A 22,871-nucleotide genomic window follows, 5' to 3' on the forward strand; every position below is an offset into this window, starting at 1 on the left:
ACGATGGATTGGTAATCAAACATAGTATGTTATCATTAACACCGAGCGTTTTCAAATCATCGTCGCGCTCACGCGGTGGCTATTCCGCAAAGCTCCTTCAACTCGCTTCCACTCAAGCTCTCGGAGTCCAGCAAGCGTCGCGCAATCGTGTGCAAATCGCCCTCGTGTTGAGTGAGTAAATCTTTCGCGCGTTTATACGCCGCGTCGAGCATCGCTTTCACCTCGATCTCGATCAGCTGTCGAGTTTCGCTCGACAACTCATCGGACGCGTAGTCTTGCGACGCCAAGCCGACTTTTTCGCTCATGCCGTAGCGCGTCACCATCTCTCGCGCCAGACGGGTGGCTTGCTGTAAATCGCTCGAAGCCCCGGTGGTGATCTCCTCGGAACCAAAGATGAGCTCCTCCGCCACACGACCGCCCATGGTGACGTCGAGCATGGCGAGCAGTTGTCTTCGCGTCATTTGCAATTCGTCCTTCTCGGGGAGTTGCATCACCATCCCCAACGCTTGCCCTCGCGGAACGATGGTCGCCTTGTGCACCGGACGCGCGCCCTTCGTGCGAAGCGCCACCAACGCGTGCCCACCTTCGTGATACGCCGTCAACTTGCGATTTTCGGGCGTGATGATGGCTGATGTGCGCGCGGCGCCCATCAAGATGCGATCCTTGGCGAAATCGAGGTGCTTGGCGCCGACGCTCGCGACGCCGTCGAGCGCGGCTTTAAGCGCGGCGATGTTTATCAAGTTTGCCAAGTCAGCGCCGCTGAAACCGGGAGTGCCGCGCGCGACGACGTCGAAGTCGACATTATCCGCCATCTTCACGCCCTTGGCGTGCGCCTGTAAAATTTCGCGGCGGCCGCCGACGTCGGGATTGGGCACGGACACCGTGCGATCGAATCGCCCTGGACGAATCAAAGCCTTGTCCAACATCCCCGGTGTGTTCGTGGCCGCGAGCACGATGACGCCCTCGCTCGCTTTAAAGCCATCGAGCTCGGTCAAGAGTTGGTTCAACGTCATGCGAGTGTTTTGTTGGTCCTTAGGGTTTCTCGCCGCCCCCACGGCGTCGATTTCGTCGATAAAAACGATGCACGGCGCGTTTTGCTTAGCCGCCTTGAAGAGATCTCGCACTCTCCGCGCGCCGACGCCGACGAACATCTCTTCGAACTCGCTACCGCTGCTGTAAAAGAATGGCACGCCCGCTTCGCCCGCGACCGCCTTGGCGAGCATCGTCTTCCCCGTTCCCGGCGGGCCGACGAGAAGCAAGCCTTTGGGTAACTTACCGCCGAGTTTGGTGAACTTTTCCGGCGCCTTGAGGTACTCTACGATCTCCACCAACTCCGCCTTGGCCTCGTCCACGCCCTTGACGTCGTCGAAAGTCGTCGTCTGCGTGTTTTGATGCGGCTTGACGCTTTCGCCGCCTAAAATCGCCTTGCTCATCCCTCCGCGATCCTCCAAGAGCGCCCCGATCCCGCTCAGCACGATGAACGCCGTCCCCAGCGTGCGCACCGTGCGCCACAATTGCGCCTTGAAAGTCGGTTCGAGCTGTTGCGTGTACAACGGGTTCTTTTCGCTTCCGAGCGCCGCCACCGCGGGCGCCGCGTTCGCCGCGCTCGCCCCCGCGTTCGCGCCGAAGATCGACCCCAACGACGCCAACATCCCCTTCGGCGCCGCATCGCTCTCCGTCGCCGTCGCGCTCGCACCGATTGCGCCCGTCGTCGCCGCCGCCTCCGCCGTCGCGCCTCTGTGCACCGCGCGCGCCAACGCGCTCTCGTTCACTCGATCGAGCGCCACGAGCGCCTTCAGGTACTCCGCCGTGTTCGCCTCCGTGCGCACCGCGGCGCCGTTTTCATACGCCTCGATCACCTCCGCGTGTCGTCCTCGCGCGTTCGCGTCTCGCAGGGACGTCGTCAATCGCCTTCGCGGCGTCGTCGACGCCGGTGACGCGACGGCGCGCGACGATGACGACGACGCGGACGCGGACGACGTCGCGCGCGCGAGCTGCGTCGCGCATCGCGCGCCGCCGCGTTTGATCGCGCGTCTCGCGATCTCGCGCAGCATCGCGTCGCGAACGCGCGGACGCGCGCCGACGAATGGCGCGTCGTCGTCATCAATCTTCCACCGCGCCGCGTGATTTCTTCCACTTCTTCATTCGTCGAATCGCTCGTTGATTAAAATACTACACCTCCAACGGGACGAAACCGAGGCGAAGACGCGCGTCTCGAGCTCGCGTCGCGCGTTCACTCGTCGTCGTCGTCGTCGTCGTCGTCGTCCATGAACTCGGCAAACTCGCCGAGATCCTCCGCGGGCGCGGCGGCGGGCGCGGGCGCCTCGACGCCGAAGGCGACGGCGTCGCGCGCGTCGGCGAGCGCGCTCGGCTCGATCGCCGTCTTGGGCGCGCGCGCGCGCGCACCGGCGGTCTTTCTCGCCTCGGCCGCGCGTTCGAGCTCGATCGAGCTCGCGTCGACCGCTTTCGGCGGTCCGATGTCCCAGTTATCGTTCAACAAATTCATCTCCGTGGGCACGTGAATACCGGGGCGATTGGAGAGTTTGGGCAACGGATGCCTGTTCACCACCGCCGCCATCGCGTGCGCGTCCGCCAAACTCGGCGGTTCGATGAACTGCCGCATTAATATCGCCTTGGCTCCTATTTTCACATCCTCCGCGTCGATCGTTCCTCGCCCCGCGTGTCTCGCCGCGCACGCGCTCTCCTCCAGCGCCTCGCTCGCGTACCGGTGCATGAACTCCATCCCTTGCGAGATGACCTTACGATCGACGTCCGTCACGCCCTGCGCGGATCGAATCAGTTCGCGCGTCGTCGTCAGTCCTTCCTTCGCGCGTTCGTCGTCCTCGCGCGTCGCGTCGGTCGCGTCGCGCGTCTCTCGCACCATCTCTCGCAGGATCTCTCGCGCCGCCGCCGCGTCTCTCGGCGCGCGTCGTTTCCCTCGTCCCTCGTCCTCGTCCTCGTTCGTCTCCAACGCTCGCGCGTCGTCGTCTTCGCGCACGCGCGCGCCCTCTCGCGCGCTTTTCTCCTCGTCCTCGTCCTCGTCGTCGTCGCCCTCGAGCGTCTCGCGCGCCTCGCGTCGCTTCTTCGCCTCCGCGGCGAGTCGAATGGCTTTCTTTTGTTCGGGCGTCAGCCCGCTGTTCACCATCGCCGCGACCGAGGGGAGTCGATCGCGTCGTTTCTTCGCCGACGCGCTCGGCGCCTTGCGCTTCGGCGCCATCGCGTTCGGCTCGAGGCGTCGTGTGCGGACGACCGTCGACGCGAATCCGCGTCCGTTCCATTCGTGTTTGATTTGATGCGCGGCGATGCGTTCGCGATCGCGTCGTCAGACGTCGGACGTCGGACGCGCGCGCGATGGCGCGCGAGGGTAAAGCGCGCGCGTCGCACGTCCTCGTCAAGCACGCGGATTCGCGACGACCGGCGAGCTGGCGCGATCCCGAGGGCGCGCACATCGCGAAAAAGGCGCGCGGCGCGCGCATCGCGAACGCATGAAAAATGAGTCGCGCGACGACGGACGGACGGATGGACGGACGGACGGACCGCGACGCGGCGTCGCGCGCGAAGACGATTCGCGTTAAACGCGATGACTGACGAATCCGCGACGACGACGACGACGCAGACGAAAGAGGCGGCGATCGACGAGCTGCTGCGCTATCGCGACGCGGTGGCGAACGGCGAGGCGACGTTCGCGGACGTCGCGAAAAAGGTGAGCGATTGCAGCAGCGCGAAGCGGGGAGGAGATTTAGGGGAATTTGGACCGGGACAGATGCAAAGGGCGTTCGAGGACGCGACGTACGCGCTGAAGATTGGCGAGATGAGCGAGGCGGTGGAGACGGATTCGGGCGTGCACGTCATCTTGCGCACGGGGTGAGCGACGCGCAAAATATCGATCGTGTAATCATGAAAAAGATACCGCGCGGTGTGCGCGAGTCGAAGAGTGTCGTCCCTCGCGCGTCCACTACGCCGCCGCGAGCGTCGCGAGCGTCGCGAGCGTCGCCGCGAGCGTCGCCGCGAGCGTCGTCGGCGTCCCTCGCGCCGCCGCGCTCGGCGCCGCCGCGACGGTGTTGTCCCAATTATTGCACGCCATGTGCGACGCGCCCGGCATGTACATCCCGTTCATCGCGTGATTCGCCGGTCCGCAATTCATCGCCACCGACTGTTGCGTCGCCGTCGCCGCGCTGCCCTGCATCATGTGCGACGCGTTGAAGCAATCGAACGTCTTCCCGTACTTGCTCACCTGCACCGGCGCCATCGCCGCGTTCGACGCGGCGCACACGTCGTCGCACCGCTCCGCCGTGCACCCCTCGTACGTGTACGCCGCCGTCGTCGCGCCGCACCACGTGTTCGTCGCGTTCCCGATCCCGCACGCCGTCGCCGTCGTCGGCGTCGTCGTGTCGCAGTCGGCCGTGCACGCGTACGTTCGCGACGCCGGGACGTTCGCGACGACGGGCGTGACCGCGAGCGCGAGCGCGCAGAGCGCGCGCAGGACGATCGCGCGCGCGACGCGCATCGCGAGGACCGCCGACGAATGACGGTCGGTCGCCGACGAATGACGGTCGGTCGCGTGTCTTCCGCCGCAGCCGGCGTCGCGCGCGTCTCGATGGCGTCCGTCTCGACGACGCGCGCGGTGTCGACGACGCGCGCGCGCGCGGGACGGCGTCGCGCGACGCGCGGCGCGCGCGCGACGGCGGACGACGACGGACGCGACGACGACGCGCGACGCGTCGGACGACGCGCGGCGACGATGGGCGCGAGCGCGACGGTCGCGGCGCTGGCGGTGACGGCGACGCCGGCGTCGGCGCGCGCGGTGGGAACGATGTGCGGGTACTTTGATGAATTCAGCGCCGGGCTGGCGCCGGCGTACGCGTTCAGCACGCCGTGGAGCGAGGGCCTGGTCGCGGACGCGACGTGGGTTCGCGGCGTCGGTGATTATAAAAAGGCGAAGAAGGAAGCGAACGCGCCGGTTTTAGCCGTCAGCGACGGGCCGGGGGTGTCGCACGCGTACATGAGCGCGCTCGAAACGCTGAGCGGCGAGGTCGGCGGCGCGCGGGAAGTTTTCCTCTACGACCAAAGAGGCTGCGGCAAGTCAAAGTCGGCGACGGACGGCGAGGTTTACGATTTGGATTTATACCTGAACGAGTTGCGAACGGTGGTGAGAGAGTTGCGATTGGTCGAAGAGGGCGGTGCGCACGTGCTGGCGCACGGGTATTGGGGCGCTCGTCTCGCCACGGCGATGGCGCTCGAGCGACCGAATTTCGCGAAGACGCTGACGCTCGTGTCGCCGACGGCGTCGCGCGCGACGGAGGTCCGCGACTGGCGTCGAGCGCTGGACGACATATCGCCGGAATCGCGAAACGTGATTCTGGCGTATGAGGCTGATTTGGACGACTCGAAGCGCGACGCGTACGACGCCGGCATGCGCGAGTTTAGCTCGCGCTTCGTCTCCACGCGAGGCGCGGCGGGCGCGTGCTTTGACGTCGCGCTCGCACCGCGCACGAGTGATGCGCAACGGCTCGCGATCACGGGTGGTCGTTACTTCACGGCATCCGGTTCGCTCGCGTCTGACTCGATTCAACTCGATGACTTGGGCTCGCGTCTCGGCGCCAACGGCGTACGAGCCGTGCGCGTCGTCCGAGGGGCGAACGACGCGGTTTCGGAATCGAGCGCGAAGGAAATCGTGAATGCGATCAACGCGAACGATGGCGAACCGTTTTGCGCGTACGACGAAGTCTCGAACGCGGGATCGTGCGTCTTTCTCGATCGTGGCGATTACTTTTACGAATCTTTGAACGTCTGCGTCGAGCTCGCCGAAGACGAAAGCGGAGGCGCTCGACGCTTGTAAACTATGGGATTGATGTAGCGACGCACGCCGCGGTCGGTGCGCTGGAGCTTCGACTCACTCTAACGCTCTAAATCGACTCGCGTCGCGCGCGCGCGCGCTCGTTCGGACGCGCGAGATTCAGCGCCGCCGCGTCTCGGTCTCGCGCGCGGGTCCCGTTCAACCAGCCGGTTCGCCATCGTCGTCACGCGCGCGCGCGCACCGCGCGTCATGACGCCCGAGCGATGCGAGAGAGAGTTGCACGACATGGCGACTCGCACGTCGCCCATCGTGCGATTCATGCTGCAGAAGCTCGCCGAGGCTGGGTGCGCGATCGACGCGAGATTTTTCAGCGTGGAGACGTGCGACAAGAGCGTCGTCGGAGGGTTTCGACCGCCCGATGGGGTGGTGATGTGCCACAATCAGATACACGATCGAACGACGATGGAAAACATGCTGGCGCACGAGCTGATACACGCGTACGATCAGTGCCGGGGAGGGAAAAAGATGAACTGGCTCGACGTGCGACAGCACGCGTGCTCGGAGGTGCGCGCGGCGAATTTGAGCGGGGATTGTCACTGGATGAACGAGCTCATGCGAGGACGGGTGTTCTTTGACTTGAAGAAACATCATCAAAAGTGCGTGCGACGGCGCGCGGAGCTCTCGGTGGCGATGAACCCGAATTGTACGAGCGACGCGCACGCGAAACAAGTCGTCGACGAGGTCTTCGAGCGATGCTTCAAAGATACGGCGCCGTACGACGACATCCCGTGACGCGTTCGCGATGAACGCACCACACTAGCTTAGCCGCACCGATGTACTATGTATAGTTGCCTTTGAAAGTTCTTTTCGCGCGCGCGCGTCGTCTCCCCGAGGCAATCGGATCCGCGCCGCGCGAAAACGACGGAAGAAGATTTTGGATGTATTGACACACACACTACTCTACGAGTGTACGGGACGTGAATTTTACGGGGTGATGCTGGGTATTAAATCCCCTTCGCGCGTAGAATCGCCCTGCCGATCTGGATCGATTATTTAAGCAACTCTTGACCGAAGAGGACGACGAATTTGCCAAAGCGTCCGACGACGTCGATGGTCCCGCCGACGGTGGGCAACTCCAAGCGAACCGGGGTTTCCTTCGAGGCCGTGCCTTCGAAGAAAGAACCCTCGCTCGTGCGCGGAGGCAAACCAGGGCCGAACGCCGGGTGTTCGAGCAACGCCGCCAAAAGCTGCGTCCCTCGCAGCGCGTTGGTGAGAGGCATGTGTCCCGGCGCGGCGTCCGCTCGCCATTGAAATTCTTGCGGAAACTTGCGATAGTCTCCATTTTCCCCAGTCGTCCAGTCAATCTTCTTGAAGAACTTCGCCCACTGCTTCTTTTGAGAGATCCAAATCTTTCTTTGCACGCTGAATCCAAATCTGTTGTTACTGTAAAACTTCCACAACTCGTCGATTGTTCGCAAATCCGTCGCCGGCATGTTATCCACCTCGGTGAAGTACACCCACTCGCGATCCTCCGCATCTTCGCCCGCCAGCACGCACATCAACCGGCGGTGCTCGTCGTCCGCCTTTTCCCACTCACCGGCTTCGAGCAAGGCCTTGAACGGGGCGTAGTCAACCCCCATCTGTCGTCGAAGCGTTTCGTCTTCGTCAGTCTCGCGCGAGTGGATAGGGTCTCTCTCTCGCGCGCGCGATCTCCGCGCTTCCCGCGCGCGTTTTCGCGCGTCGCGCGACTTTACGACCGCGCGCGGTCGTGCGAAGCACCACCGCGTCGTCGCGCGCGTCGTCGCGCGCGCGCGTCGCTTCACGCGCGCGTCGAGCGCGTCGCGAACGACGCACCTCGGAATCGAGCGCCGGTGGCGCCGGACCTTCGGAGGCTTCTCCGGACGACGTCGCGCTGGATTCGCCCGTGCCGACCGCGCGGAGGGGGTGGGCGACTCTGGATCTATGCGTTTTCGCGACGCGCGCGACGGGGGCGTGCGCGACGCATCGACCGTTCGCGACGGCGGAGGCCAACATGACGATCGAGTCGCGTTGTGCGGGACAACGCCACAGGGGTTTGGGCGGAACGCGCGAGATATTTTCACGCGCGCGGCGGCTTCGACGGCGCGGGCGAGCGCGAAAGGTGAGATCGATCACAAAAACACCTCGGGACGACTGACGTCGTCGAAGGCGTGGTAGGCGTCGTACACGATCTCGTAACGGGAGAACGTGGGGTGATCGCGCACGCGGCCGTTTCGCAACAGAAACAACACGTGCGACGTGGCGACGAGGCAAAAGACGCCGAACACCCAATCGAGATTTTGGAGGGCGAAATAGAGGGTGATGGAGAAATGACCGGTCAGGCTGAGGTAGATGTACGCGATCGAGCACGCGTAACTGGTGACGACGACGACCCACGCCGCGGTTTCCACGCGCACGCGGCGCGTGAGGAGCAACACGCACGCCAAGACGCGACTACCGTCCATGGGGTAACACGGAAGAAAGTGCCACACTAAGAGCGCAAAGTTCAGAAACGCCAAGTACCGACACAAGAATGAGACATCATCGAGCGCGACGAGGCTCAGGAGCCACCAAAGTGCAAGCATGGGCGCGTGAGAAATCGGTCCCGCGAGCGTCACCGCGAGCTCTTGCGACAGCGTCAACCCGTCCAAATGCAAAAAGGCCAGCGCCCCGAACGGCCATAAAATGATCCCCTTGTCCTCATCGACTCTACCCCCGAATCGTCTGCACGCGTACACGTGGCTAAGCTCGTGCGCGATCATCGTCCCGTATCCGAACGCGAAAAAGCACGACAAGAAAATCGTCACAAAGAGCACCCAAAAGAAGAAACCCCCGCCGCCAACAAACGGTCCGAGCACGACCAACAGCGTCCACATCACCCCCCACACATAAATCGTCCACAGCGACACGAATATCTTCACGTCACCGAGCGTCATCCAAAACTTTGGTTGAAGGTACCGGTCGAACGCGTCCTCGGGCGCCGCGCGCTGCGATTCCTCATCTCCATCTCCGCTCGCTCCCGCGTCGTCGCGCCCGCCGTCCACGACCGCGTCGAGTTCACGCTCGAGATCGTCCTCCGCGCGCTCGCGCGTCGTCGTCGTCTTCGCGTCGCTCGTCGTCGTCGCCGCGTCGTTCGGTAACAACTTTCGCGTGGAAGTTTCGTCGTCGTCGCCATCGTCGTCGCGCGCATCGGCGCCACCGCGCGCCGTCGGCGTCGCGCCCTCGCTCATCGCGTCGACGACGATGGCGTCGTTCGCGTCTCGCGGACTCTCGCGCGTCTCCGCGCCGTCGGCGTCGTCCAGGATCGCCATCGTCGTCGTCGCGCAGTGACGACGACAGAACGTCAGAGCGCGTCGCGGCGACGCGGTGCGCGGCCGCTGGACGCGCGTCGCATGGAGGCGCGATTCGCGCGGCGCGTCGACGACGCGCTCGGCGCGCGGCTCGCGTCGCGCGGGTACGCGTGCGTCGATGACTTTCTCGAGCGGGACACCGCGGACGCGATGCGCCGCGAGCTCGAACGACTCGCGGACGCGCGCGATGCGAACGAGACGGGGCGGGGAGGCGGGCGAAAGTATTTACGACCGAATCGCACCAAGTTCGGGGACGAACACTTGTTCGGGAAACCGAACATTTACGAGTGCGACATGCACGACGACGGGACGCTGGCGGAGACGAAGCGCGACGCGGCGTACGCGACGATTTGGGAATTCTTTCGCGCGACGGAGCGAGGCATGGCGGATGCGTTTCGAAGGGTGATTCCAGAGATCGCGCTGCGCGACGGTCCGGACTCGCGCACGGTGAAATTGCAAGTGAACGAAGGACGCGGCGCGTGCTTCCCGTGGCACTACGACAACCCGGGCGCGCCGTCGAATCGAGCGTTGACGTGTATATTATATCTCAATCCCGATTGGAAGCCGGGCGACGGGGGTGAATTACGTCTTCAACCGTTTTGCGGCGTCGCGGCGACGATTCAGCCGAAACATAACCGATTAGCCATATTTTTTAGCGACCGAACGCTGCATCGAGTGACGCCGTCGACGGCGGCGAAAAGGTACGCCGTCACGGTTTGGCTCGACGCAGATTTCGTCGACCCGCGCACGGGGGCATCGACGAACGCGTCGGAGTTAAATCTGAACGCACGAGAGGCGCTGAGTGATATAGCGAAGACGGCGAAAGAGTTGGCGCGAGGGAACGCGCAGCGCGCCTTGTCTCGCGCCGTGTACGCAGACGAGTACGAAGCCTCGCTCGTGGAGTGCATGGGAAACGCGCGCGGGGCGGACGAGATGCTCCAGGCGCACTACGAACACTGTAGATCAGTGAAAAAGAACCACGCGTTGAAGACGCTCGTGGATGCGCTGCGCGATTATCGTCGAGAAGTCGAAGCGAGCGCCGCCGAAGTCGAGCTTTAGCCGTCGATAGGAAATTTAGTCACAACAATAGCGCGTTAAAAATCTAGTACGTGATCGTCTTAGAAACGTCGAAGAAGTGCTTGACCGATTCCTCAGGCGTGCCCACGAGCACGCCGTGACCGAGGTTGAGGATGTGACCGGTCGGACCCGCCTTGCGGCACACGTCTCTGACAGCCTTTTCGATCGCGTCTTCTCCGGCGAAGAGGACGACGGGATCGACGTTACCTTGCACCGCCTTGTCCCCGACGCGGCGTCGACCATCCTCCATATCGATCGTCCAATCCAGCCCGATGGTGTCCACCGGCAACGTCGCCATGCGCTCCAAAAGACCGCCCGAACCGTTGGCGTACATAGTAATCGGCACTCCCGGGTGCGTCTGGTTCACCTTGCGAACGACGCGCTCGATGTACGGCTTGCTCCATTCCTCCCACATGTGCGGCGGCAATTGTCCACCCCAAGAGTCGAACACTTGAATCACTTGCGCGCCGGCATCGATTTGGAATCCGACGTACACCGCCAACGCGTCCGCCACGGCGCTCAGCAACTTGTGCAACACCTCGGGATTGTTGAAGCACATCGACTTGATGGTTTTGTACGTCGACGTCGATTGCCCTTCGACGATGTACGTGCACAGCGTCCACGGCGCGCCGACGAAACCGAGCACGGCCGCTTCATCACCAACCTCTTGTCGCAAAATCTTCAACGAATCCGCCACGAACTCAACCTTACTCAAATCAACTTCGTGCAACATCTTCAAATCCTCCGCGCTTCGAATCGTCTTCTCCAACATCGGTCCCTTGTAATCGTCAATCTCGAAATCGATCCCGAACGCCGGAAACGGGGTCAAGATGTCGCTGAACAGAATCACCCCATCCGGTTGAAACGCGCGAAACGGTTGCAGCGTGATCTCGCAGATCAGATCCGTCGTCTCGCTTCGCTCGCGAAAGCTCGGATGTTTCACCGCCACGTCCCGGTACTCCTTCATGTACCGTCCCGCTTGTCGCATCATCCACGCCGGCGCGCGTTCGACCTTTTCTTTCCTCGCCGCTCGCACCATGAGCGGATCGTTCGCGCTCGCGCTCGCGCTCGCGTCGCACGCGCGCGTCTTCCGCATCTTTCGCAGCGCGCGCGACGCCGCGCCGCGCGTCGCATCGTTTCGCGATCTCGAGCGCAGCGCGCGCGCGTCGCGCGCGGTGCGCGCCGCGAACATGTCGCGCCCGAGCGTCGTGTGTGAGTCTCTAAAACCGACGCCTTAGCCGAAGCCGTCTCGCGCGTAGCGTCGACGCGTCGACGAGTGCGACGACGATCGCGCGAAAGATTGATTGATGCATCATTCACATCGCCGAGGCGCGCGTCGTGGATAGGGCGAGACGTCGCCGAGACGCGCGTCGTGGATAGGGCGAGATTTACAAAGTCGGCGACGCGTCGTTTCCAGTCGAAGCGCGACAGTCGGTGACGTCACCAATCCACCTTGGTGGGCGCGGCGCCGAGCGACATCACCCCGTGCGCCTGGTGTAAGACCATGCGCCACGAACCGTCGAGCTGACGCTCGAAGACGTTCGTCGCGGCGAGCGAGGCGCCGCCGGAGACGCGCTCGACGCACGTGGCGAACCCCCAACCGTCGCCCGCGTGCACGCGAACGTCGGCGCACTGCACGTCCGCACCGCCGTCGGGCATGCTCGCGAAGATGATTTCCCACGATTCCAACACGTCGCGCGCGCCGGAGACGACGGCGGAACCGGGATGGAGACACTGCACGTGCGCGCCCTCGGCCCAAACCGCGCGCATCGCCGAGACGCTGGCGTCGCGAAACGCTCTGTAAAAACCCTCGTTCGCGTCTTGCACCGCGCGCGCGGCGTCTCGGGATATGCTATCGATCAAATCTCTCAGTCTCGCCGCTTCTTCGTAATCCTCATCGCGTATCGCCGTTCGCAGGGCGAATTCGTAATCCGTCTTCGTCGGCGCCGACGCCGCGCGGTACGCCAAGCCGTCCCCGTCGCCGTCCGCGCTCGCGTCCGCGTCCGCGCCGGTCTCGCGTCCTCGCGCCGCGCTTTCGACGTCGCGCGCGCGCGACGACGACGCGTCGTTCGCGTCGTCGTTCGGCGTCGCGCGCGTTCGCGTCGCCGGCGTCGCGCGGTGTACGCGCCGCGCGATCGCGCGAATTTCCCGGCGCGCGTCCGCGCGCGCGACCGTCGCGCGCGTCGCGCGCGTCACCGGCGTCGGCATCGCGAAGTGCGGCGTCGACGGCACGCCTCGACGCGCCATGTCGACGCGAATCGCGATCGCGACGCGCGCGACGCGCGCTGGTGCGCGACACCGCGCGAGACCGCGTCGTCGCGCGCGCGTCGCGATCGCGCGGCGCGTCGTCGCGCGCGCGACGACGACGAACGACGACGACGACGACGACGACGCGAGTGACGACGCGAACGACGCGCTGAAACGCGTCGCGGCGACGACGCGCGGGAAAAGGCGACGGGCGGAGTCCACGGACGCGGTGGCGACGTTCATGACGCGCAGATTCGGGCTCAAGGGCGGCCTGGCGTGGTTGGGGGCGCTGACGTTCGGCGTGCTGAGCGAACAGCTCAAGACGAGACGCGAGACGCGCGAGGCGATCGAGAACACCGAGGACGTGCGGAGGGAGGATTTGAAGACGGTCGAACTGCCGAGCGGAGTGACGTACGTGGAGTACACGCGGGGGGGGGGGGAGCGCGTGCGAAAGCAGTACCTGTGCGCGGCGAAACTGCGCGCGCGCGCGGTTTCGGCGGAGGAGGCCGAGGCGTACGCGTACGACACGGAGTCGGCGGGAAGGGAAATCGTGTGGTCGTTCGGCGGGAAGCTCGGACCGCCGTTGTGTCGAGGGTTAGAGGAAGGCGTCGCCGGGATGCGACAGGGCGGGCGACGCGTCGTGCGCGTGCCGGCGCGATTGGCGTTCGGGAGCGACGGCGCGGATTTTCCGCGAGGCGGTAAAATCGACCCCGACCGCGACGTAGAGTTCGACGTCACGCTGACGCGCGTGAGCGTTCCACCGAGTTGAAGTGAGATTAAATGTCGTTATTCATCGCCGAGCCCGCGCCTTTCGCTCTCAACGCCTCGCCCTCGAACGTCAATCCGTCGTATCCGTTTTCCATGAAGGCTCGAATGTTCGCGTGCGAGTCCCCGCTCGGCGCGTTCGCCACGTCCTCGTAGTGCTCGCAAAACAACCGCAGCGCCGCGCCCTCGCTCAATCCTCGCATTTTCGCGAAATAAAACGTCTTGCACGATCCACTGTTCGTCCCCGCCGCGTTCCTCGTCTCTCGCGACGTCCCGACGCCGCTCGCGTACGCCGTCGGCTCGAAATCAAAGCACTCGTCCATCTTCGCCATCACCTCCTGAAACTTCACGTTCGCCAGCCCGAACTCCTGCTCCGCGAGCTCCGCGAGCGTGTCCACGATCGCTTTCACGCTCGGGTTCGCGTTCGTCGCCAGCGCCTGCGCCCGCATCGCGCGCACCATCTCGCCTTCGTCGCGCGTCGACGCCCGCGCGCGCGTCGCGTCGCGCCTCGACGTCGCGCTCGCGCGACGCGCGCATGAGCGCACGCGCGCGACGCGCGCGCGCGCGCCCGCGCGCGCGACGGACGTCCCGGACGTTTGCGACATTCGAATCTTTCGCGACGTTCGCGTCGACGTGTGCGGCACTCATCGACGACGATGCGAGCGACGTCGACGTCGCGCGCGCGAGCGCGAGCGCCGCGCGCGCGTCGCGCGTCGTCCGCGATCGCGCGGCGCGGTCGTCGAGCGACGCGCGCGCGCGCGTCGTCCGCGAACGGCGACGATGAGTCGACGAGGAAGGATTCGAAATCGTCGAGCGACGAGGCGAATGAACCGGCGTGGGCGCGCGCGGGGCGGGACGGGGCGAACGGACGACCGATATGGGAGATGGACATCGACGCCGAGTTCGATCGCGTGGAACGGGCGCGACGGGAGCGGGAGATGAAGAGCGAGGCGCGCGCGAACGCGGGGTTGGGGTTCGGACGGGCGAGAATGTTGGACGACTTGAACGTCGATTTGTCGGCGGCGTTGAGAAAGCGCGAGGACGAGGACGATGAGGAGGACGATGAGGAGGACGATGAGGAGGACGAGGATGACGACGACGCGGAGGGCGAGCGACGAAGACGGCGACGCGATGCGGAGGGACCGCGATTATTGAGCGACGGCGCGTCGGCGTTGTTCGCGGACGCGACGCGAGATCCGGCGCTGCGATACGTCGATAAGAATGGACGCGTCAAGGGCGAACCGACGGCGTTGGATCTGGCGACGACGAAGAAGGGAGACAGTAAGTATAACCTGCGCGGTTGGAATTACGCGCCGACGCGAGCGGAGAAAGGGCGGTGGCAAAGAGAGTGGGAAAAGGCGGAACGCGCCAAGGCGCTCAAGACGCCCGGGTACAGACCGCAGAGCGGAATCGCGATTAAATCGAAAATTAAGGACGCGACGTTCATGCCGGTCAAGGCGTTCGCGGATTTAACGGATGAAGAGAAAGCCGCGCGACGGGCGGCGGATCAGGTCAAGTACGCGAAGATTAAGGAGGACTTATTGCTCACCACGGCGGGCATGGCGGGCTCGGGCGCCGTCGCCGCCTTCGCCGTCGGCGGCGCGAACATGGGTTACTCTTGGCTTCTCGGCGCCGCGGGTGCGATCGTGTACGTCCGCTTACTCAGCGGCAAAGCGGAATCCGAGAGCGTTCAGGGCGGTCCACCGAGTATTTTAGTACCCGTCATTCTCTTCATGGCGCTCAACCGGTGGAACACGCTCTTCGCCCCCGACGTCGGCGTCGCGTTGACGCCCATCCCGATGCTCCTCGCGTTTTTCACGTACAAGCCCGCCAGCGTGCTTCAGGCGTTCAAAGACGTCTTAGCGAACCCCGAAGACGCGGACGACGCGGAATAGACGGACAACGCATGTAAAGTCACCGCCCGCGCGCGCGCTCGCCGACGGCGCCCCCTCCTCGCTCGCGTCGCGCGCGCGTCACGTCGCGACGCGTCACCGCGCGATGCCGCCCGATGAATCGCTCGAGGCGCGCGACGCGACGAAAGACGTCGCGGACGACGCCCGCGCGTCGTGGTGGCGCGAGGAACTGCGCGCGGTGGCGCACATTTGTCCACCAATCATGACGCAGTTCGGGTCGCAGCAGTTGTTGATGGCCACGCAGCTCGTGTACTGCGGAAACGAATCGCGCGAGGCGCTCACGACGATGACGATAGCGGCGACGATGTGGAACATGCTCTGGATGGCGATCACGGGCGCCGGAGGGACGATGGACACGCTGGGAAGCCAGGCGCACGGCGCGGGGGACGCGCGCGCCGTCAAGTCGTGGGCGCTGCTCACGACGTGCGCCATCACCGCGTTTTGCGTGCCCGCGAACGCGATTTTAGCGGCGGGGAAAGAGATCGCGATCGGGGTGTTCAAGGCTGATAAATCTAGGGCTGGAGAGATTCGCGACTGCGCGCTCATCATGTGCGGGAGTTTTTATCCACTCGCGGCGACTCTGGGTTTACAGAAATACTTGAGCGTTCGGCGGAAAGTCGGAGCCGTGGGGCTGACTTCGGTGGCGACGCTGTTCGTAAACATCGCGTTTCATCACGCCCTCGTCAAGCAGCACAAAATGGGAGTCATCGGTAGCTCGATCGCCATGGTCGCGGCTCGGGCGATGAACCTCGCGATGTTGCTCGCGTACGTCTGCGTGGACGAGCGATGGTGGGCGACGGGTGCGCTTGACGAATGGCGCTCGGCGAAGGCGGCGATAACCAGGGACATGGTCGCACGCGTCGCGCACTTGTCGACTCAAGGCGTCATCATGGTGTTCGGCGAGGCTTTCTCGTTTGAAGTCACCGTCGTTTTGGCTGCGCAACTGGGCGAAGTATCCCTCGGCGCGCACATGGTGATGCTCAATATTTGTACGATGACCTTCATGATGGGACCGATGTCGTTCGGCACCGCGGCATCGATTAGAGTTGGAAATTTATTAGGTATGCGAGACCCGCGCGGAGCGAAGCGTTCGGCGTGGTTAATAACGTCGATGTCTCTCACGTTTATGGCGGGGTGCGCGTTTATGATACTCTTCGCGATTAAACCTATCGCGAGGCTGTACACTGGAAACGACCCCGAGATCACGGCTACCCTCATCAAGATCGCCCCTTACGCCGCCGCTTTCCAGATATTCGACGCCTCGCTCGGATGCTGTAACGGCATCCTTCGCGCGTGCGGGAAACAGGCGTTCATCGCGAAGAGCAATCTCGCCTCTCTGTGGTTGTGCGGTTTGACCTCGGGCGCTTTAATCACCTTCGTCGGCGACGAAGGGGTGAAGGGTTTATGGGTGGGACTCATGATCGGCGTCGGGATGGCGGGTTCGTTTCTCGCATCGGTGGTGTACCGTTTAGACTGGCAACACGAATCATTTTTAGCCACCCGCGCGGCGACCAACGTCTTTCGCGGCGGCGCGGCGCTGTAGACGAATTAGCACAACAACAACGGCTGGGAACTAGTGGCTCGCAAGTTTTTCATGTATTTCACATCCTTCATTCATCTCACCCGGCGAACGGAGGCAGCCCGTTACTCCAAAGAAACGCCGCGAACAACCCGGCCAACACGACGGCGCTCCTCGTCACCAAATTAATCGTCGGCGTCCAGATGTCGCGCTCCTCCAGATCCACCGCCACGGGTTCGGTGACGAATCCTTTGTAATACTCCGCGTCTCGCCCGTCGACGGCGCCCCGCTCGCCGTCGTTCGCGTCGTTCGCGCCGTTCGCGCCGTCGCTATCCACGCTCTCCGCGCGCGCGAGGACCTCGACTCTGTCGACGCGCGCGCGCGCGCGCCGCGTCGTCGTCGCGCGCGGCGCGGTGTTTCTCGTCGTCGTCGCGCGCGCGGCGCCGAGCGCGCGCGTCGACGTCGCCGTCGACATCGCCGCGACGTCCGTCGCGTCACTGCGTGACGTCCCGAGCGACCGCCTGGGACTTTAAATGTCGAAAGACGACGTCCCCGAAGCGCGCGTGCGCGTCGCCATCGCGCCGAACGCCATCGATGAGCGCGCACACATAGAATACGTCCGCGACGCGCGCGCGGGGGCGATCTCCGTGTTCGTGGGGACGACGCGAGACACGTTTCGAGGCGAAAAAGTGCAAAAGTTGAGCTACGAGTGCTACGAACCGATGGCGCTGCGAGAACTGCGCGCGATCGCGGACGAACTGGTGGTGAAATACGCGGGAGACGGTGACGAGGGAAACGCCTTGGACGGACGCGGCGGGCACGGGATCAGGGCGATCGATATCGCGCACAGGGTCGGGGACGTCGGCGCGGGCGAGACGTCCGTCGTCGTCGCCGTGGCGAGCGCGCACAGGAAAGACGCGCAGGACGCGTGCGCGGAGGCGATGGAGGCGCTCAAGGCGCGCGTACCGATTTGGAAAAAGGAAATATTTGAGGGCGCGAGCGCGGAAGGGGTCTGGAAAGCGAACGGATTGGGCGCGTTCGCGGCGTCCGAGGCGGCGTCGTAGCCGAGAGCCGGCGTCCCGAGAGCCGGGACGTCATCGCGCGACGCGCGCGGCCGCGACGAGATGGCGACGACGTGCGTCGGTGCGTTGCGCGTCGCGGCGCGCGCGAGCGGTCGTGGGCGCGGACGCGGCGCGGGCCGTGGGCGCTCGAGCGCCGGCGGCCGCCGCGACGGCGCGGCGAGCCGTCGAGGTCGTCGGTCCCCCGACGTCGCGCGCGCGCCGTCGACGACGCCCGCGCCGACAATCGACGAAGGCGTCGTCGCGCGTAATCTCGATGCCGTCGGCGCGCTCGTGAGGACGCTCGTGAAGCACACCGAGGGCGCGGACGGCGCGGGCGGCGGCTCGAGCGGCGGTTACGAGGGCGACGGGTTTCGCCTCGTGCGGTGCATGCCGCACCTGAAACGTCGCGAAGCCGACGCCGCGGTGAGCGCGGGGCGTGTACTCGTGAACGGTGAGCTCGTGCGTCCGTCGCAGCGCGTCAAGGCGGGAGACGTGGTGACTCTGGACGGCAAGGTGATGCTCTGGGAGGCGTACGCGAGACGCGTCGAAGAGGAAATCGCGAACGACGCGACGTCGTCGTTCGTGTATTTGTTGTATAATAAACCTCGTGGCGTCGTGTGCACGATGGAACCGCATCAACGAACGTCGTTGCATTTCGCGCTCGAACGCGAGCGCGCTCGCATGAAAAAGATACGAATATTTCCAGTCGGTAGGCTCGACAAGGATTCGAGCGGGTTGGTGCTGTTGACGAACGACGGACGCGTGAGCGATGCTTTGCTCGATCCGAGCAGGAAGGCGGAGAAAGAGTACGACGTAGATGTCGATCGTGACGTGAGCGCGGCCGACGTCGAGCGTCTGGCCGCGGGGGTCGTCATCACGACGCTTCAACAGCGAACGATGACGGAGACGACGGCGCCGACGCAGCCGTGCGAGGTGAGAAAGATCGGACCTAGGACGCTGCGTTTCGTTTTGAAGGAAGGAAGAAATCGACAGATTCGAAAGATGTGCGAAGCTTTGTCGTACGACGTTACGCGATTGCATCGAACGCGCATCGCCGAGCTCGAGCTCGGCGACTTGGAAATCGGCGGCTTGCGTCCGCTCGACGTCGACGAGCTGCGCGTCGTGTCTGATCGCGTTCGCGAGAGAGCGAAGGCATCGACGCAATCGACGCAGAAGCAATCTTCCGAGAGTCGCCGTCGCAAGGCGGCGATCGACGCCAACCCGAGCGGATGGGGGTCAAAGATTTACAAAGATTCGCACACGACGTGATTTTCTACAAATTACGTACTAGAACAGCTAGCTATGATGTCATATCGCGAAAAACTTACCTCGCCCACCTCGCCCATCGGCGCCGTGCTTGATGAACGTGCCGTTTGAGTTAGACGGCGCTCGCGGCGAAGACTTCAAAAATGACCCGGCGCGTCTCGTCTTGTTCGTCGCCGCCGACCCGCTCGCCGCCATCTTTTGTCGCTTGCGCTCCACGCGCGCGTCGACGTCGTTTAAAATATTCGCCAAAACGTCGTCTTCGACGCCATCGTCGTCGTCGTCGCTCACCAAGTTGATTTCGTCGCGGTTTGACGTACGCTTCGGCGGCGGCGGCGCCAACTTTTTCATCAATTCGTCGTCGCCTCGACGCAACGACTTCTTCACGACGCGCTTCTTGTCCGCGACGCGTTGCGTTGGCGGATACGCGAACTCGCTCGGATCATCCACTCCCCACGCGTGCCTGCTATTGGCGCGACCGCCGAGCTGGAAATCGCCCGTCGACGTCGGCGGCGCGGGCGCCGCCGGCTTTGGTTTCGCCGCCGTTTGCGTCTTCGCGACGTCGCGAAACGCGTCCAATTTCGCCTCCAGCGCCTTGACGTCTTTTTCCTTTTCGCGAACTTTGCGCGCGAGCGCGTCGTATTGCTCTTGCTGCGACGCGATTTGTTTATTCTTCGCGCACAAGTTTCGCACGAGCGTCGTCATCGCCAAGCGCGGATCGCTCCCCTCCAGCCTCTTCAACATCTCCCTCTCTCCGAGCGACGACGCGCTCGCCGCGACTTCTCTCTCGATGCGCTCCTTGTCTTCGAACTTTGACAAACTCCGCGTCAACTCGTCGTTCTTCTCTCGCAACGTCTTCATCTCCCTGGCGTCCCGGCGAACCTTTGACGCGAGCGTGTCTTGCGCCAACCGAATCGCGCTCAACTCATTCTTCGCCTTTTCCAACGCCCGTCGCGCGTCATCGCTCTCCGTCGCGCGTCGCCCGATCGCATCCTTTTCCCGCTTTAACGTCTCTATCGCGTCCAGCGCCTCCCGCATCCGCTCTCGCTCTCGCCTCAGCTCTCGCGCGCACTCGGCGTACCGCTCGTCCGCGCCTCGCGCGCCGTCCTCCCCCCCCCTCGACCGCCGCCTGCCCGGCGTCGGTTGACTCCGCCCCCCGTGCGCGTCGTCAACGCCGTCATCCATCGTTTTATGATCCAGGTATATCGTCACGCAATCGTCGTACGCGAATTCGCGTTTACACGTCGGACACGTCGCCTCGCCGCAATCGTCGCGTCGTCCTCGTCCTCCCCTTTCCTCCCTCGCCCGTCGCCGCGTCTCCACGTCGTGCCACTTCGAGATGCATCGCACGTGATACACGTGTCCGCATCCTCGCAGCGCCTGTCGCGCGACGCCCGTCGCCCGCGTCGCTCGTCGTCAGTCGTTCGTTCGCGTCGCATCCGTCAAACGTTCGTTTCAAATCGCGCCTTCGTCTGTTCGTCATCGGCGTCGTTCGTCGCGTCGCGTCGCGTCGTTCGGTTCGTCGCGCGCGCACGCACCACACACTTCCCCGCGCACGTCTCCAGGCACACCGCGCACCGCGACATCGCGCCGCGCCGCGACCTGCCGTCCCGGTCGCCCGGGCATCCATCCATCCATCCATCCGTCCGCGCCCGTCGCGAAGAAACGTGCACGTGGATTCGACGCGTCGCGCGCGCCGGCGTCGCGCGATCCACCGCACCGCGCTTTAACTCCCGCGTCGTCGATATTTTTTTTTTCTAGCGCGACGTCGACGGCGGCGACGCGACGATCGCCGCCGACGCGTCGCGCGCGCGGACGCGCGTCGACGCGACCGCGATCGATCGCGTGCGGCGTAAAAATCGCGATGACGTCGCGGTCGCGCGCGCGCGAACGACGACGCGCGCGCGCTCGAGCGCGGCGAGTCGCGGTTATTTTTCGCGCGCGTCGTCGTCGCGCGTCCGCGCGCGCGTCGTCGTTCGCGCGCGCGTCGTTCGCGACGCGCGCGAATCGAATCGTCGCGCGGCACATCGCGCCGATGCCGATGATGACGTGTCCGACGACGACGACGCGTCCGACGACGACGCGGGCGAGCGCGCGACGCGCGACGCGGGCGAACGCGCGACGCGCGACGACGACGACGACGACGCGCGCCGTCGCGCGCGACGACGACGACGCGCGCGAGGAACGGTCGACGCGACGCGCGATCGTGATGATGACGGCGACGATGCTGGCGACGGCGGCGACGACGCGCGACGACGCGCTGGCGTACGGCACGGGCGGGTGGAAGGATTGCGAACCGATATGCGATTCGCTGAAGAACGGACGCGCGGAGCAGTTGGCGATGCAGGAGGAGATGATGCGGTCGATGGGGCGGGACGCGAGCGCGAGCGCGAGCGAGGGCGAGAGCAAGCGAGAGCGCGAGCGGCGGGCGGAGCGCGAACGCGCGAGGGGAGGGAAGTGAGCGCGAGCGCGGGTGAGAGAGGTGGATTCGACGCTTCGATTCGATCGATTTTGTAACGACATGGACGCTTTGGTTTCGCGCGCGCGCGATTCGTCATTCGTCGTCTACGCGAGCACCGCGACGACGGGGGCGGTGGCCGGGGCGGTGGATGGTTTCAGACGCACGACGCGATCGCGAAGGACGCGCGCGCGGACGCCGACGCCGTCGGTGCCCGCGCGGGCGATTTCGGTTTCGGCGAGGACGCGCAACGCGCGGGTGACGCATCGCGACAGCACGATGGCAACCTCTTTGCCGCCTTCGATGGCGTACTCGCCCTCGAACTCGACCTCGTTCACGAGGGCTTCGAGCACGCGGTCGTCCCACTCCAATCGCGCGAGCTCGCGGCGCGCTTTTTTCGTCTCACCGCGTCGCTCGAGCTGCGCGTGCACGATGGCTTTCACCGCCGCGCGATCGAGCGGGACGAAGGGCACGAATATATCGATCGCGCCGACCACCTTGAGCGTGTCCTCGCGATCTTCGCAACCATCGCTCGTCCACTTTTCGAACAACCCATCCTTCAGCTTGCGCTGCAACGCCGTGAGCTCGTCGCCCGTGGGCGCGCCGCCGCCCGCCGCCGAAGCGTCGTGCACGTCCATGAATCCCATATTCGCCTCCAACACGAATATCGATCGCCCAAACGTCACGTTTCGATCGAACGGGTTCGCCCCCGTCCCCGCGCTGCCGTGTTCGAGCATCTGCTTCAACATTCCGCGCGCCGGACACCCTAACTTATCGTACTCCTCGACGACGACGACGGATTCGGGATACTTTTCCAAGTGTCGCGTCACCGCGTCTCGCAACATCCTCGCCTGCGTCTCGCGTTCGCGCACCACGTAGTCCGTACCGAATATCACCTTATACCCCGGGCATCCCGCCCCCGGGCACGCCTCGTTTCGTCGTCCTCGTCGTCCCGAGTCGAAATCGCTCTCTCGCGTCGCGTTGTACGCCGCGCGCGCCAATATCCTATGAAACAACGACTTCCCCACCCCCGGACTCCCGTGCAGCGACATCACCAGCGGTTTCTCTCGATCACGCGACGATTTCTCCGCGTGATCGCACACCGCGTCGACGACGAGCGCCGCGCCGACGTCTTGCCCCAGCAACTCTCGCGTCGTCAGCGCTCGCGTCCGCGCGCACAGCGCCTCTTCGCAAAACCATCCATCGCGTCCGCACCCCCTCGCGCGTCGATCGAGCGCGTCCCGCGCGTCGCGCGCGTATCGCACCGCGGCGTCCGCGCCTCGGCGCGCGACGTCGAGCGCGCGTCGCCACGTCTCGACGGTTTTCTCGCGCTCGCGCGCGAACGCCAACTGAAATCCACAAAGAATCGCCAGCGCGACGCACGCGCGCGCGATGACGCGCCG

At 64.6% G+C, this 22,871-nt stretch overlaps 21 protein-coding genes across 21 annotated transcripts; 10 read left to right on the forward strand and 11 right to left on the reverse strand.

Moving 5' to 3' along the window:
- Positions 1 to 68: 68 nt before the first annotated feature.
- On the reverse strand, positions 69 to 2,054 carry OSTLU_37796 (predicted protein; the record flags this gene model as incomplete). The annotated part of the gene is made up of 2 exons (XM_001421905.1): positions 69 to 1,566; positions 1,642 to 2,054. 2 exons carry the CDS (start codon positions 2,052 to 2,054, stop codon positions 69 to 71), a joined length of 1,911 nt encoding a protein of 636 aa, XP_001421942.1.
- Positions 2,055 to 2,383: 329 nt separating this feature from the next.
- Positions 2,384 to 2,785, reverse strand: OSTLU_8314 (predicted protein; the record flags this gene model as incomplete). Its single annotated transcript, XM_001421906.1, has 1 exon — positions 2,384 to 2,785. A coding segment is annotated over one exon (402 nt), but the record flags the coding sequence as incomplete, so codon positions are not given.
- A 795-nt stretch (positions 2,786 to 3,580) lies between these two features.
- On the forward strand, positions 3,581 to 3,930 carry OSTLU_27955 (predicted protein; the record flags this gene model as incomplete). The annotated part of the gene is made up of 1 exon (XM_001421773.1): positions 3,581 to 3,930. One exon carries the CDS (start codon positions 3,581 to 3,583, stop codon positions 3,866 to 3,868), a length of 288 nt encoding a protein of 95 aa, XP_001421810.1. The 3' UTR covers positions 3,869 to 3,930.
- Positions 3,931 to 3,955: 25 nt separating this feature from the next.
- Positions 3,956 to 4,249, reverse strand: OSTLU_27956 (predicted protein; the record flags this gene model as incomplete). Its single annotated transcript, XM_001421907.1, has 1 exon — positions 3,956 to 4,249. The coding sequence occupies one exon, from the start codon at positions 4,247 to 4,249 to the stop codon at positions 3,956 to 3,958; it is 294 nt and encodes a 97-aa protein (XP_001421944.1).
- Positions 4,250 to 4,813: 564 nt separating this feature from the next.
- OSTLU_93830 (predicted protein) lies at positions 4,814 to 5,839 on the forward strand (the record flags this gene model as incomplete). Its single annotated transcript, XM_001421774.1, has 1 exon — positions 4,814 to 5,839. The coding sequence occupies one exon, from the start codon at positions 4,814 to 4,816 to the stop codon at positions 5,837 to 5,839; it is 1,026 nt and encodes a 341-aa protein (XP_001421811.1).
- Positions 5,840 to 6,082: 243 nt separating this feature from the next.
- OSTLU_37686 (predicted protein) lies at positions 6,083 to 6,589 on the forward strand (the record flags this gene model as incomplete). The annotated part of the gene is made up of 1 exon (XM_001421775.1): positions 6,083 to 6,589. The coding sequence occupies one exon, from the start codon at positions 6,083 to 6,085 to the stop codon at positions 6,587 to 6,589; it is 507 nt and encodes a 168-aa protein (XP_001421812.1).
- A 422-nt stretch (positions 6,590 to 7,011) lies between these two features.
- Positions 7,012 to 7,449, reverse strand: OSTLU_10367 (predicted protein; the record flags this gene model as incomplete). The annotated part of the gene is made up of 1 exon (XM_001421908.1): positions 7,012 to 7,449. A coding segment is annotated over one exon (438 nt), but the record flags the coding sequence as incomplete, so codon positions are not given.
- A 498-nt stretch (positions 7,450 to 7,947) lies between these two features.
- Positions 7,948 to 9,124, reverse strand: OSTLU_27960 (predicted protein; the record flags this gene model as incomplete). The annotated part of the gene is made up of 1 exon (XM_001421909.1): positions 7,948 to 9,124. The coding sequence occupies exon 1, from the start codon at positions 8,749 to 8,751 to the stop codon at positions 7,948 to 7,950; it is 804 nt and encodes a 267-aa protein (XP_001421946.1). The 5' UTR covers positions 8,752 to 9,124.
- An 83-nt stretch (positions 9,125 to 9,207) lies between these two features.
- On the forward strand, positions 9,208 to 10,224 carry OSTLU_89355 (predicted protein; the record flags this gene model as incomplete). The annotated part of the gene is made up of 1 exon (XM_001421776.1): positions 9,208 to 10,224. The coding sequence occupies one exon, from the start codon at positions 9,208 to 9,210 to the stop codon at positions 10,222 to 10,224; it is 1,017 nt and encodes a 338-aa protein (XP_001421813.1).
- A 43-nt stretch (positions 10,225 to 10,267) lies between these two features.
- On the reverse strand, positions 10,268 to 11,233 carry OSTLU_18446 (predicted protein; the record flags this gene model as incomplete). The annotated part of the gene is made up of 1 exon (XM_001421910.1): positions 10,268 to 11,233. The coding sequence occupies one exon, from the start codon at positions 11,231 to 11,233 to the stop codon at positions 10,268 to 10,270; it is 966 nt and encodes a 321-aa protein (XP_001421947.1).
- A 497-nt stretch (positions 11,234 to 11,730) lies between these two features.
- On the reverse strand, positions 11,731 to 12,159 carry OSTLU_7291 (predicted protein; the record flags this gene model as incomplete). Its single annotated transcript, XM_001421911.1, has 1 exon — positions 11,731 to 12,159. A coding segment is annotated over one exon (429 nt), but the record flags the coding sequence as incomplete, so codon positions are not given.
- A 571-nt stretch (positions 12,160 to 12,730) lies between these two features.
- On the forward strand, positions 12,731 to 13,258 carry FBP17-2 (peptidyl-prolyl cis-trans isomerase, FKBP-type; the record flags this gene model as incomplete). Its single annotated transcript, XM_001421777.1, has 1 exon — positions 12,731 to 13,258. The coding sequence occupies one exon, from the start codon at positions 12,731 to 12,733 to the stop codon at positions 13,256 to 13,258; it is 528 nt and encodes a 175-aa protein (XP_001421814.1).
- A 7-nt stretch (positions 13,259 to 13,265) lies between these two features.
- On the reverse strand, positions 13,266 to 13,703 carry OSTLU_27965 (predicted protein; the record flags this gene model as incomplete). Its single annotated transcript, XM_001421912.1, has 1 exon — positions 13,266 to 13,703. One exon carries the CDS (start codon positions 13,701 to 13,703, stop codon positions 13,266 to 13,268), a length of 438 nt encoding a protein of 145 aa, XP_001421949.1.
- A 435-nt stretch (positions 13,704 to 14,138) lies between these two features.
- OSTLU_27966 (predicted protein) lies at positions 14,139 to 15,149 on the forward strand (the record flags this gene model as incomplete). The annotated part of the gene is made up of 1 exon (XM_001421778.1): positions 14,139 to 15,149. One exon carries the CDS (start codon positions 14,139 to 14,141, stop codon positions 15,147 to 15,149), a length of 1,011 nt encoding a protein of 336 aa, XP_001421815.1.
- An 80-nt stretch (positions 15,150 to 15,229) lies between these two features.
- OSTLU_27967 (MOP(MATE) family transporter: multidrug efflux) lies at positions 15,230 to 16,753 on the forward strand. Its single transcript, XM_001421779.1, has one exon. The coding sequence runs from the start codon at positions 15,253 to 15,255 to the stop codon at positions 16,708 to 16,710; it is 1,458 nt and encodes a 485-aa protein (XP_001421816.1). The 5' UTR covers positions 15,230 to 15,252; the 3' UTR covers positions 16,711 to 16,753.
- A 33-nt stretch (positions 16,754 to 16,786) lies between these two features.
- OSTLU_27968 (predicted protein) lies at positions 16,787 to 17,161 on the reverse strand (the record flags this gene model as incomplete). The annotated part of the gene is made up of 1 exon (XM_001421913.1): positions 16,787 to 17,161. One exon carries the CDS (start codon positions 17,159 to 17,161, stop codon positions 16,787 to 16,789), a length of 375 nt encoding a protein of 124 aa, XP_001421950.1.
- Positions 17,162 to 17,219: 58 nt separating this feature from the next.
- Positions 17,220 to 17,750, forward strand: OSTLU_37690 (predicted protein; the record flags this gene model as incomplete). Its single annotated transcript, XM_001421780.1, has 1 exon — positions 17,220 to 17,750. One exon carries the CDS (start codon positions 17,220 to 17,222, stop codon positions 17,748 to 17,750), a length of 531 nt encoding a protein of 176 aa, XP_001421817.1.
- A 399-nt stretch (positions 17,751 to 18,149) lies between these two features.
- Positions 18,150 to 18,863, forward strand: OSTLU_10376 (predicted protein; the record flags this gene model as incomplete). The annotated part of the gene is made up of 1 exon (XM_001421781.1): positions 18,150 to 18,863. A coding segment is annotated over one exon (714 nt), but the record flags the coding sequence as incomplete, so codon positions are not given.
- A 192-nt stretch (positions 18,864 to 19,055) lies between these two features.
- On the reverse strand, positions 19,056 to 20,048 carry OSTLU_18450 (predicted protein; the record flags this gene model as incomplete). The annotated part of the gene is made up of 1 exon (XM_001421914.1): positions 19,056 to 20,048. The coding sequence occupies one exon, from the start codon at positions 20,046 to 20,048 to the stop codon at positions 19,056 to 19,058; it is 993 nt and encodes a 330-aa protein (XP_001421951.1).
- Positions 20,049 to 21,044: 996 nt separating this feature from the next.
- Positions 21,045 to 21,471, forward strand: OSTLU_27972 (predicted protein; the record flags this gene model as incomplete). Its single annotated transcript, XM_001421782.1, has 1 exon — positions 21,045 to 21,471. Exon 1 carries the CDS (start codon positions 21,235 to 21,237, stop codon positions 21,469 to 21,471), a length of 237 nt encoding a protein of 78 aa, XP_001421819.1. The 5' UTR covers positions 21,045 to 21,234.
- A 104-nt stretch (positions 21,472 to 21,575) lies between these two features.
- Positions 21,576 to 22,520, reverse strand: OSTLU_27973 (predicted protein; the record flags this gene model as incomplete). Its single annotated transcript, XM_001421915.1, has 1 exon — positions 21,576 to 22,520. The coding sequence occupies one exon, from the start codon at positions 22,518 to 22,520 to the stop codon at positions 21,576 to 21,578; it is 945 nt and encodes a 314-aa protein (XP_001421952.1).
- Positions 22,521 to 22,871: the final 351 nt, after the last annotated feature.

The sequence above is a fragment of the Ostreococcus lucimarinus genome, chromosome 16, assembly GCF_000092065.1.
Source record: "Ostreococcus lucimarinus CCE9901 chromosome 16, complete sequence".
Taxonomy (NCBI): domain Eukaryota; kingdom Viridiplantae; phylum Chlorophyta; class Mamiellophyceae; order Mamiellales; family Bathycoccaceae; genus Ostreococcus; species Ostreococcus sp. 'lucimarinus'.

Coding starts and splice junctions, on each gene's coding strand:
- OSTLU_27967 (XM_001421779.1), top strand. CDS start 15,253: ATGCCGCCCGATGAATCGCTCGAGGCGCGCGACGCGACGAAAGACGTC.